The sequence below is a fragment of the Chelon labrosus genome (genome assembly GCF_963514085.1).
Source record: "Chelon labrosus genome assembly, chromosome: 11".
Classification (NCBI taxonomy): Eukaryota; Metazoa; Chordata; class Actinopteri; order Mugiliformes; family Mugilidae; genus Chelon; species Chelon labrosus.
The window spans coordinates 2,860,878-2,873,158 of NC_140344.1; the positions used below are offsets into that span (position 1 = coordinate 2,860,878).

Consider the following 12,281-nt stretch of genomic DNA (forward strand, 5'->3'; position numbering starts at 1 on the left):
TATAAAGTAGATAGGAAAATGCAAACAGCATATTTAGAGAGAAGATAGTTCAAAAGGTGATTTAAACTGGGCTTTCAGTTGACGACAGGAAGTGAGAACACTTGGATCTTACAAAAGATTATTGTTTTGACTATTGTCGACTATTGGCTTTTTTTTTTTTTTTAAGTAGAAGTGTAAATATGAAGATCGTAGGAATAAGATAAAATAATTCTTTAATTTATCCCATAGTGGTTACATTTTCAGTGTTATATAAGATTAAGGATAATGCACAAGACAGGGAAAATAACTAAGAGACTCACTGTTGATAGCATTTTCATTCATTTAGTATTAGTCATTTTGACTACCTAAATTACGGGACTTTATTGCATACTGGATATTGCTAGATAGATCATTTATGGTTTTCCACAAACTGTTTTTCTTAAACAATTTTCTAGTGTCAAACAGAGAAACGATTAGAGTATTACTTTTCTAATATTGTTTTCTGAAGAGGTTATAGCGTGGCTAGACACATTTCCAACTTGGGAAGTCAGAAGATGTCACAAACATGCACTCTTCTTGACCTGTGGCAAAAAAAAAAGAAAAACACGTCGCAAAGCTCTCCGTCCATGCTCAACTGTAAAATGGTGAGGAGGTTTGCACATCTGTGTTGCAACACAAGCGACTGTGATTACTGAGCTGACTAATTTGTTTGGAATCTCAGAAGGTACCCCTAACCCTCACCCAGTGTCCACAATTACACTGTATAAACATGAAATACATTTTTTTACATATTTCATCTTGAATGTACAGTGTGTATGTTGTAGACTACAAAGCATTTTACATTACCTTGGCAACAGCTCCCTCATTGGAAAGATTCAGGGCCAAAAATTAAATCTATCTGTTCTCTCACTGTTTAGATGGCGCTTGCACACGAGGTAGTGCAGTCTCTTCATTAACAATGTCTTTTCACCACTGCTTTTTATTTTATTTTTTACATGAACTCATCCTTTCTCTTCCTGCTCATCAGTTTAATGATATCATGTATTTTTAGTGTCTCTATTTTTTTTGTGTGTGTGCTCCGTGTTTATCGGCCCATGTTTCCCATCAGCCTGGAGCGTTCCTGAGGATCTACAACCTGCGAGCAATCCGTGGATCCAGTAAAGTGCCGGGCCTCACCAGCAGCCAGTCAGAGGAGGTGGATCACCTGGCTTTTCACCTGCATGGAGGGACGTCATATGGTCGGGGGATACAAGTTCTTCCAGAAAACAGCCCTGATGTGCTGGAGCTGAAGAGGTACAGCAGCAGACAAGGGAATACTCCGTACTTCACACTGAGCTCAGGTTTTGGTTCTGCTCCGTAATGCTGTGGGACCACAACAGGCCAAAGGACTGTTTGTCCAGACAATTTCTTAGTTTAGAAAAAGGCAAACTATCTGTAATAATACATGTTTTACATAATTTCTTCTCATTTATGTGTCCGTAGAGTCATTGAGGCCTTCCGAGAGGATGATGAAGCTGAGCTCTCTGAGCTGAAAGACTCAGAGATGTTGGAGAGCTGGTTCACTCCTCCGCAGTCTCTGGGTATGAGAAGCTGTGCAGGTCACTGTCTCTGGTCTCCTGATCAGTTAAACTGCAGTCCCTCTAATGGTCACTAGAATCTGTTCCTGTTGTAACTCTCATCCCCTAATTTCATCTAATGAGTTTTTGTGGAGATTTATCCAACTCTAGAGTAGCATTTCCTGCTATGTAGGGTCTCTACTTTCGTCCAGATGGACATATTTGAACAAAATCAAAGGCACAATTTGTGTTCTCCGAAGCATGAATGAAAAGCACCTTGTAACCTTGTAACCTCCAATAATTTGGTTTATGACCGTAAACTACAAGGCATAGAAGATATTCCCTTGAACATGATGAACTTTATACCTACTTGTCATTGTTAGCATGCTAATATGTCGACAATAGCATTCAACCCAAAGTACAGCCTAGCAGAGCTGCTAGCATCTCAGTTGCCCATTCAGTAAACTGCACATTGTCTGGTTGCCAATGACTAAGGATGAAAATATACAGTAATATATTGTGATAAAGATATAAGAAGAATGAATAGTGAAAGTTATTGCTATCCATCAGTCTTTGATTAGAAATAAGATCCTGACCGCTCAGACAGACTTTCGTCCCTAATGAAAGGAAGAATGGAGTGATGGATGGATGGACTGAAGCTGCAGGGAACTCCTTGCATTAGCAGGGCCTTTTAAAAGCCCATGCTTCACTGGGGATAAAATAAAAACTCCAAACTTTAAATGTGACCTGAAGGTTTCCACAGAGATAGAGAAACAGCCGTAGCTAAAAGAACTCGACTTTGAAAATCAGGTCTGATGTCTCTTGTGTAACTCTGAGTGGACACAATATTTAGGACACAGTTTCATTGCAAAGAGCATGAACATTCTTATGTGATTATGCGACAGTTATCCCAAAAGTGAAATTAAAAAAGTGCCATTGTTATAATGAAAAAAATAAATTAAAGTTGTATTGCTCTGTATAATGAAGTTGCTCATAGGATATGTGAGATGAAGAAGCTATGTGTGGCTCAGTGCTTCACATTTTCTTTTTGTGTGTTTTAGATGGTGGAACAGTTGAAGGCACCTCAGGTATGACATGTAACTCTGCAGTAGCTCCAGGTGTGTTAATAAAACAAGTGCAACTGTGCATGCTTTTTATAATTGCATGTGGAAATGATAGATGAAAAGTGCTATAACTACAGAATGCAACCGTTATTATAACTGTATCATTTTTTTCTTCTGATAGTTTCCCTGTGGTCAGAGAGAAGCTGTAGTCACAGCATGCAGTCAGTGATGCTGTCCAAACTGAAGCAGAGCAATCCGGGTCAGGTTCACCACGTCCGAGCCCAGCTGAGGTCCTACGAACCCTGCAGACTCTTCCAGGCTCTGAAACTCTACTGCAGCAAGTGTACATCAATGTAGGCACACACACGCTGAGTCAGGGTCCCCATTTACACATAGCTGTAGTATGTTATCTCTATCTGGATGAAGCAGACATGGCAGTGCAAGCTGTAAATGGACGCAGAACAAATTATGATACAGGCGAATCAGCCAGAGCACATTTGGAGGTGCTCAGACATGAATTGTTATCTCACCAGGTGTAAATACATGTAAGATTTGTAAAATATACCCGATTTCTGATTGGACATTGTGATCTCAGACAGGACATTCCGGATGATGACATGGTGGCAGGTATATTCTCTGAAGCATCCAGGGACTCTGAACCCTGTAGTCCCCCACCGTGGGCATTGTATGGACAAGTCAACCTCCCCAGACACTCGCCGGGATCCCAGAACCGGTCTTTGAGAGTTCACATGACCAGCCAGTTTTTGTCAGAGGGCAAAAGCAAGGAGCTGATTTTCCTCATGGGTAACAACCTAAATCTTACTTTGATGTACTTAAAACTTAAAATATAAACACTTTAGAAGGTTAATAATGAAAATGCTATACAAGAATCAATCTCCTGCCATGAAACCCACGAAGACATCATCCTGAAATCAGAGGGACTGGTGTCTTGCAGATTCATCTCTGGAGGACACGTGTCAACTGGCAGCCGGCTACCAGAACATCATACCTGCGAGGTCAACAGGAGGTCACCTGGATCTGCTAGACCTGTCAGCACCTTTCCTGTTCAGAGGCAGGAAGAGATACTACGGGTCAGAAACAAAACCTCGCAGTATAGTCAGAGCTTTACTAGCAAATGTTTTTTTTTTTTTTTTTTTTTGGGTAAACAGGATGCTGTGTGAGCTAATATTTAACACAGTATTACAGTGACTAACAATACAGTAACTAAAGTTTTACCCAGGGACCTCTAGTAATGTGTCATAACGGCGGAGGGGGTCTGTGATCTTAATCTTGTGTGGATTAGCTGTAAAAATCACACTGCAAATTACCTACCCTATTTCTCCTAACACAGAGGTCCTGTGATAACACTAATCCAGATGAGTTTTGAGTTTTGTTTTAGTTCCTTTTTTTTTTTTTGCCTCTTTTCATTTAAGAATTATGAACTCTGTGTCATAAATCAAAGTTTGGACAGCTGTTTGGATGTAAAGTCAAGGTAGCACTGTGTAGCATACAGACCCATACACAGAAAAAAGCACTTTTAAAACCATCAGAGGAATTAAATCACGAAGAATGATAAAATAGACATGCATATTTTGATGTTTTGGATTTTATTTAGTGATGCATTAATGTGTTCATCACATCAGTAAAGATGGAGCTACCTTAACAGGTAGTTTCTAATTTTTTCCCCAAGATCAATACCGTCGCACTACATTCCGTTTTATTGTAAAAAAAAAAAAAAAAAAAAAAAAAAAATTATTTTTTATTATTAATCAGAATCTGCTGTAACTAAAGCTCTCAAGTGTGGAGGTATAGAATGTATAATATTTACTCTGCCATGTAGTGGAGTGAAAACGGAATGTATCAGAAACACGACCAGGGCCAATGTCAGTATATGTGAGTTAAAAAAAAAAAAAAGATGCTGTTTGAATGTGCCACACGAAACGCAGATGTAGGGGGGTACTTTCTAAATCACATGACATCCTCAGGTAATGCTGCTGTCAAATGCACAATATATTAAGTGAGCGACTTTACAGTGTAAGAATGAACTTCTCAGTGCTGTCTCTTGGACAGTTTTCACAGTGGAGATAATGTTACCTCAGAGTTATTCAATGAAGCAAACAGCTTAGATCTGTTGCTGCCACATGCCAAGTTTGGGATATATTAGATAATGAGTGAACGACTGGTTCTCATTTTCAACATAGATTAAGGAGAAATGTTGAGGTGTGAAGACCTGAGAAACATTCATAAAGACCACAGTGTTACTATTTCTGAAACTGTCTGCTCTGTAATAGATGGTCCACATGCCACTCATTCACAGACCTCAAATGCTAGGTGTGTGATCTAAAAGTCTCTGGATGTAAGGACATGTAAGGCAACTTTGAATTGTTCTAATCTTTTGTGTGCGTTGTAGGTGTAAGCGATGCTCCAAGCCTGCAGTGAGGGAGCCGCGTGCTGAAGGAGAGGAAGTGATCAATGAGAAGATCATTGCAGAAGGTGAGAAAGAGTTTGGTTTGATTTACTGGACTGTCGGAAGAAAGTGTGGAGGTGGAGAGGAGACAAGAAACAGTTCACAGTTTTCAGTTTTTTTGCCACAAATGGCCCAGTGAATAACTTAATATGACTGACTTTTTGGTGGGAAATGAATATATTTTTATTAAATTATGTCTAACATGAAGTGAAGTTGCCATTTTCCTTATGTATGTCATGTATGTGTGTGTCTGAGCATATTGTGTTCTTGGATGTCACACTACGCTGACAAAATATAACATTTCGCAGGTGTTGTTGGTGTGTTTCATTCTGTCAGACTTTTATCTTTGCATGCTTCCCTTCCTCCTGATGGGAAAGTTGTAAAAGTTCCTAAACAGCTCCTGGCTGATCTCAGGTCTTTTGTAGTTGCATATTTCCTTTGAAATAAATCACATAGCGTTATGTCTCTGGTTTTCTCATCTGCAGCTCTCGGCGTTCAGTTGCTGCAGTTCATCCTGGTGATGAAGCTGAAGCTGGAGGATGCCACCGACACGCTGGACGTCTTCCTGTGGAGAGATGCTGTGAGACTCAAACCATATTTCATTTTCATCTTATTTTGAATCGGAGCACATTGTAGCATGAGAAAGGAGAAAATGCTCATTTTTATCCATTTCACATTATCTAGTCTGTCTGATCTTTTGAAAACAGTAGTGCCCAACATTTAAGTTCTGATATGAAAATTGTAGATGAAATATTTCATATTCTGCACTATTCCAACTTAGAGACATATTAGACAAACATAATTTCTACTACTAGGGACTTTTAGTCCAAATAGCAATAATAGACAGAGTTTGGTCAGTTCATAAAGTAGTGTTAAATCATGGTAGTTAGCTCAAGGAATGATGATTGCTAACTCACCATTAGATGAACTTATTTTTGGCTGTTATTTCTAGATGTGATAAATTCAGACTGTGAGGTTGTTACCTGTTAACTTTTGTGTCTTTTATCAGGAGTCATTCTTCAGTGTGTCGGCAGAGGATGTAGCAGTCAATCAGGAGGTTCAGAATAGTATCTGTCACACCATGGACTTCCTCTGTCCACCGGAGGGAAGTACGGGTATGTCAGTCAAATCCACAAACACCTGCACTGAACACTTCAAGTGTTAACCTCACACATTAAACACTAGACAAAGAGAATTTGCGGTTGAGGGTTGATTACACAAAATGCAATCAACCCTCACAAAAGTTAAACTGTAGCAGGTTGTGAGTTCAGTCTCAGGGTTGTAATATTAGATCATTTGTCCTCAGAACGACGTCCGTGGCTCGACTTGTGTCTGATGTCATATCAAGCTGAGGAGGAAGGGATGCAGAATCAGACCAGCTATCAGATCTGCAACACCACTGTCATCAAACCGTCCTCCACACAGTCTGAACCCGACCCTGCTTGAACCACTCACAGGATCCAAGATCACCAGTAAACCTGCAGGAACATATTTCTATTTATTTTGTAAATTTACGTAAAGGTGTGTGCATAATAGATTGTTACAAAACTGTGTAAAATACTGAGTGACCTGAGTGTATTCTTTCAAATTCTGCTGTTTTCCAACTCTTTCGAAATAAAAGACTAACCAAGGACTTTTAATCAGTTTGATCTTTTTGTAGCTTCATATGTGTATGACGCAGATAAGCAACCACTGAATCCTTCCTGACAAAGGAAGGTAAGATTTTTACCAGCATTATAGTTCATGGTCTGCAGTGTCTGAACTGATCTAGAGAGTATCTCACCTCAGTTTATCCAGGCAGGTGTCCATTTTTTTTTTAGTAGGATTTGTTTATTGTGTAGGATGCAAGGAGGATGGATGCAAGAGGACACATTCTTGTGCTCTTGTCACAGCTACAGACAAAGATAGAAGTATTTCAGTGTCTTTTTAAAAGACACAAAGTTAGTGTTTTTTATGCTTTGTTTTTTGTCAGGACCACTGAAGAAAATAACATGGAATAACAATGCTCACGTCAAGGTCTGGGATATACAGTGTATCCAAAAAGTATTCGCAGCGCTTCACTTTTTCCACATTTTGTTAAGTTACAGCCTTATCCCAAAATGGATTCAAATTCATTCACATCCTTGAGATGTTTCTACAGCTTAATTGGAGTCCACCTGTGGTAAATTCAGTTGATTGGACATGACATGCCTGGAAAGGCACAGACCTCACTATATAAGCTCCCACAGTTGACATTGCATGTCAGAGCACAAACCAAGCATGAAGTCAAAGGAATTGTCTGTAGACCTCTGAGACAGGATTGTTTTGAGGCACAAATTTGGGGAAGGGTACAGGAAGATTTCTGCTGCTTTAAAGGTCTCAATGAGCACAGTGGCCTCCATCATCCGTAAATGGAAGATGTTCAGAATCACAAGGACTCTTCCTAGAGTTGGCCGGCCATCTAAACTGAGTAATCAGGGGAGAAGGACCCTAGTCAGGGAGGTGACCAAGAACTTGACGGTCACTCTGTCAGAGCTCCAGCTTTCCTCTGTGGAGAGAGGAGAACCTTCCAGAAGGACAACCATCTCTGCAGCAATCCACCAATCAGACCTGTATGGTAGAGAGGCCAGACAGAAGCCACTCCTTAGTAAAAGACAATGGCAGCCTGCATGGAGATTGCCAAAAGGCACCTGAAGGACTCTCAGACCATGAGAAACAAAATTCTCTGGTCTGATGAGACAAAGATTGACCTCTTTGACATGAACAACATACGTGACACTGTATTTATCTTGATACATGCGAAATGGGCAGGTATAGTCCTGAATAAGTTTGAAGACGTTTTGCTGGAATAAGCCTGAACTACAACACCTCAATTCACATTTTTGAGGACTGAAAATACTTTTTGTTTCTGCTCATGTCTTGGAGCCAGAAATCACAGGCTGACCTCTGAGGTCTTTAATAATCCATGTCTCAGTTGATCAGAGATGATTTGGCATGTGAAGGATCAAAAGCATATCACGCCATAATGTTTTGGCCCATCAGTGTACATCATTCATGTTACAAATGATCCACCAGAAAGGAGCAGGCACAATCAGGAATCATGATTTCTACTGGAAACTAATGATGTGTGTGGGTATTCTGACTGTGTAAAGTCTGTGGACTTCGCACCATTAAGGTCGTATGTCCTTATAAGTTCAATTTTGTCAAGCCATTGGACGTTTCCTAAAAGCTGGGCATTCATTCTTCTGTTGACTAATGGCTGTTGGGTCCCTGACTCCAAAGTGTGTCCTATAAATGAATCCCTCCAAATCTGACAGCTTCAAACCTACAAGAGGTCTTGTGAGATGTTGCCTCGATCCTGATGGTGGCTGTACATACTGTGATGACTGATATGTGAATAGCCACTCTAGTAACGGCTCTGTCCCCAGGGCTGTGGTGACTCTGTCAAATAACTGTGCAAGAGAGAAAAGATATATACCTTGTGTCAAAAAAGTTTGATGGATGACCCTAATGACCTCTAGGTCAAGGGGGCGGGTCCTTAGAGGATTAACCAGAAATGGATGACAGGGTTAGGTCAAAGGTCATATATGGGACTACTTAGAACCCATGTGAAACTCCTGAGAAACTCAGCTTATTATTTATGAGGTGAAAGGTGAAACTCTGTTGTGTGTGTCAGTACTTTGATCTTGGTGTGACTATACCCAGACATTCACGAAACATCTTTAACAGACTTTGTCGGATATTCCCGAAACATGTTTCTATATGCTCACGTGATGCCACAGGAACCCGCCCATGTTCTCAGCACGGTGAAAAGCTAACGATGGACAAAGATAGTTTCAGTTCATCATTGACTGAGTGGAGCACACTCTGCTACAACCACCCTTCTAGTTAGGTCCATCTCTAAGCTCTCATCATTGTCTGAACATTTTCAATAAACTCCATCGTCAATAAACAAACCAGTGATCTTCATGTTCCTGTCTATAGAGAGTAGACTGTTGTGTTCAAAAGTTTATTCTGATTCTAGTTTCTGATGTTCTCTGTGTTCCAGTGACAGGGTCGGAATCATTATGGAGTGACTTACACTATACTCAGATCTGTACTTTTCTCATATCTGTGCTTTTCTCACAACATTTTCTCATTTATCTATTTGGAAACTTATCAACAACTTAATTAAAATGACCACATCAGTAAGTATTAAAAGATGAAGGATTTTGTAGTTCTACGGAGTAGAGGCTGGTAACATTCATTCTTCTTGTGAATGATGATAAACATTATTGTGAGGTTGAGCATTTTACTGCTCCAAAACAACTCCATGACCTTTAGTGTGCCCTGTATCTATCTCTGACACCGATGAAGCTTCAGTGTTAAAGATGGAGGTTTCATCATCGACTCCTCCACTGTCTGCCGTTCATCCCCACAAAAACTAAAACAGACATTGAAGCCTCACTAGCGCAGTCACTCATCGTGGTGTCGAGACACTTGTGAACAGTGATCAGTTCCCCATAAAAGAAAGGATCTTGAGTGTTGAAACTGACCTGGTTCCTGTTGTAAATCAGTCAAGTCCGTCTGCAGCTACTTTTATCTCAGTGAACTCATTCTTTAAGAGGATGTGATACAGTCGCTTCACTTTTACACAAGCTTCCAGACTCCATGTTCTTTTAGCATTAGATGAGTGTGATATTAGCTCGACACATTTAACAGCAGCAAATGTTTTTTCTGTATTGAGTATCTGGTTAAAGTAAACAAACTGTTTATTGATTTTATCATAGAGGAGTAAATATATTCAGAATTTCTCTGGTTTTCTCTTTTAACTCAGCAACAACCTGAAGTCAGGGTGAGCAGACTCATTACGGTTATGAGATTAAACGATTCTGATGAATATAAACAATATCCCTATCCTCCTCCTATCCTGCTCAATAAACTTCAAGGTTTTTGAATCATTATTTTGTTTTTTGTCCCTTCACTACAGCTCAAATCATCTCTTCTCACAGTTCACATTAAAATGAATTGTGAAGATCATGTCAACATGTTAGGGTCTTCCTTTAGACTGACTACTGTTTGTATAATTGAGGAACTGAGCTTGGGGTTGGACTCCTCAATGTCAACCATATGGATTTAATTCACATATAGAACATTGTGAGCGGGAGATTTGAGCCTCTCCTCTATATGTATGGCTGAGTTTTAACATGTTCAGACCTGAATTATGTGGGGTCTTCCTGGAGTTTGAATCATCTTAGAAAGTAGAGGTCAGTCTTCCTCAGAGTACGCTACCTCAGTTCCGATCATTATTTAAATCTCGTTGTTGTCATTCCCCCAAAATTTGCAGTGGACGACTGAACTTCACAGCTCTCCTCTCTGTCAACATTCATGTTCTCCTAATCAGGATGAGAGGTTAACTGATGAGGAGAGAGGGAATAAAAAAAAAGTAGTTCTGTAATTATTTTAGTGAAACATGTCTCAGACAGGAGATCTTTCAGTATCTGCAGTATCATCTTAAATTATGCATTGGTGTAGTCTGTTGGATATCAGCCTGCTGACAAGGAACATGCTGTTCATTTTCAGTTTGTGAGTCTAACTGCTCCAAGTGGACCATGTACAGTGTTTTCTTTTTTAGTTTCTATGCAGCAAATGTATCTAGCAGTTACCAGGTTTAAATATTTAGCAACTACAGTAAGCTTTAACAATATAAGACGCAACTTGTATAGTGAATTTCGCTATAGTTTTTGTGATATGTGCATCTCCACATGGTGAACACTTACACTGGTCAAGCATAACATTATGACCACTGACAGGAGAAGAGAATAACATTGACCATCATGCGGCAATTCAATATTCTGCTGGGAAACCTTTGGACCTGGCATTCATTCATGTAGATGTTACTTAGACATGTACCACCCACCTAGACCAGACCAGACACCCCCACCCCATAGCAATGACACTCCTTGATGGCAGCAGCCATCCCCAGCAGGATGCAGCCTGACACAGACACACACCAAAAGTTGGAACAACTCAAAAAACATGAAGAACAGCACAAGGTGTTGACCTAGCCTCCAAATTCACTAGATGTGTTCAGAATTCACAGTACTCTAACATTAGCTCGCTTTAGGTTCATTGTCCTATTAAGGACCAATCACTATTTTGGAGGCACTAGAGAGACCTACACAGTATGGTCATAATGTTATGCCTGATCGGTGTACGTTTGAGCTATACCAAAGCCTAGTTTTGATGTTGTGTGAATGTAACTAACTCTTTACCCTGCCCCTGTCAATGTGCACAGCTCTATTTACTCATCTGTGATGTTGCAGCAGCATCTGCTGGACATCTGACTGCAGGATGCATACGCACATATTCCCTGCACTCACTGAGCCTGGATCCAAAAATATTGTGATATAGAATAGGGCAAGCAGACAGGAAGCTCAAAGAGAAGGAAATGAAATGTGTAGTTTAATTTGTAAATTCCTTCAGCAGGAAACTCCACAGGTAATCATGCAGGAAGAGGAAATGAAAGAGGTGATTCTGGGGTAACTTTGGTAAGAATTTACTCTGGTACGTTAGGCTGTTTTTTCCCCCCCCTTTCATGTTCCCTTCCTGTGCAGCACAGTTTTGTGGTGCTTAGCTCTGATGCCTCACAGCAAGAAGGTTCAAATCCAGGCCGACTGGTTCCTTTCTGTGTGGAGTTTGCATGTTCTCCCTGTGTCTGCGTGGGTTCTCTCCAGGTACTCCAGCTTCCTCCCACCATCCAAAGACATGCTGGTTAGGTTCATTGGTGATTCTAAATTGGTCGTAGGGGTGAGTGTGAATGGTTGTGTGTCTCTCTGTGTTAGCCGCCCCCCCCCCTCGACCCTCCAGAGGACAAGCGGTCGAGAAAAATAATGATGAATGTTCTCTTCCTGTTCACACCTCATCAAAACTCTTCATGGCTTGTTTTAGATTGTACACGTTACATAGTCATGGTGTAATACTCAGACTTTGCACTAGATGGCACACAAGACTCAGTAGAATACATAGTAGCTTCCTCTACAAGAGAGACGTTCCTTTGCTAAGTTTTACTGTGTTGATTCATCTTTTGAATAAACTACAGAGGCATACTACTATACTTATGTTACTTTTTTTTAAGTATAAGGCTTCTATAAAATTGTTTGTTATATTTAACTTCCTCTTGGAATCTTCTACAGAAAGTGTCTACTTAATGTAGAAGAATGTAAGAATGTTTTCTAATTTTACATGTTAAAAAAA

At 40.1% G+C, this 12,281-nt stretch overlaps 1 protein-coding gene across 2 annotated transcripts in view; it reads left to right on the top strand.

Annotated features, from left to right (window-relative positions):
• Nucleotides 1-6,960, top strand: part of pot1 (protection of telomeres 1 homolog) — a 41,233-nt gene extending 34,273 nt beyond the window's left edge. Inside the window, exons 10-19 of one of the 2 annotated variants that reach the window (XM_084555547.1) lie at nt 1,088-1,272; nt 1,462-1,559; nt 2,597-2,653; nt 2,781-2,952; nt 3,195-3,403; nt 3,555-3,690; nt 5,010-5,092; nt 5,552-5,646; nt 6,076-6,181; nt 6,373-6,960. In XM_084555547.1, coding sequence (XP_084411673.1) covers nt 1,088-1,272; nt 1,462-1,559; nt 2,597-2,653; nt 2,781-2,952; nt 3,195-3,403; nt 3,555-3,690; nt 5,010-5,092; nt 5,552-5,646; nt 6,076-6,181; nt 6,373-6,512 — 1,281 coding nt within the window. In that variant the 3' untranslated portion in view covers nt 6,513-6,960. The remainder of the gene's footprint in view (nt 1-1,087; nt 1,273-1,461; nt 1,560-2,596; nt 2,654-2,780; nt 2,953-3,194; nt 3,404-3,554; nt 3,691-5,009; nt 5,093-5,551; nt 5,647-6,075; nt 6,182-6,372) is intronic. The other variant, XM_084555548.1, reaches the window with a different exon arrangement.
• The last annotated feature ends 5,321 nt before the right edge of the window (nt 6,961-12,281 follow it).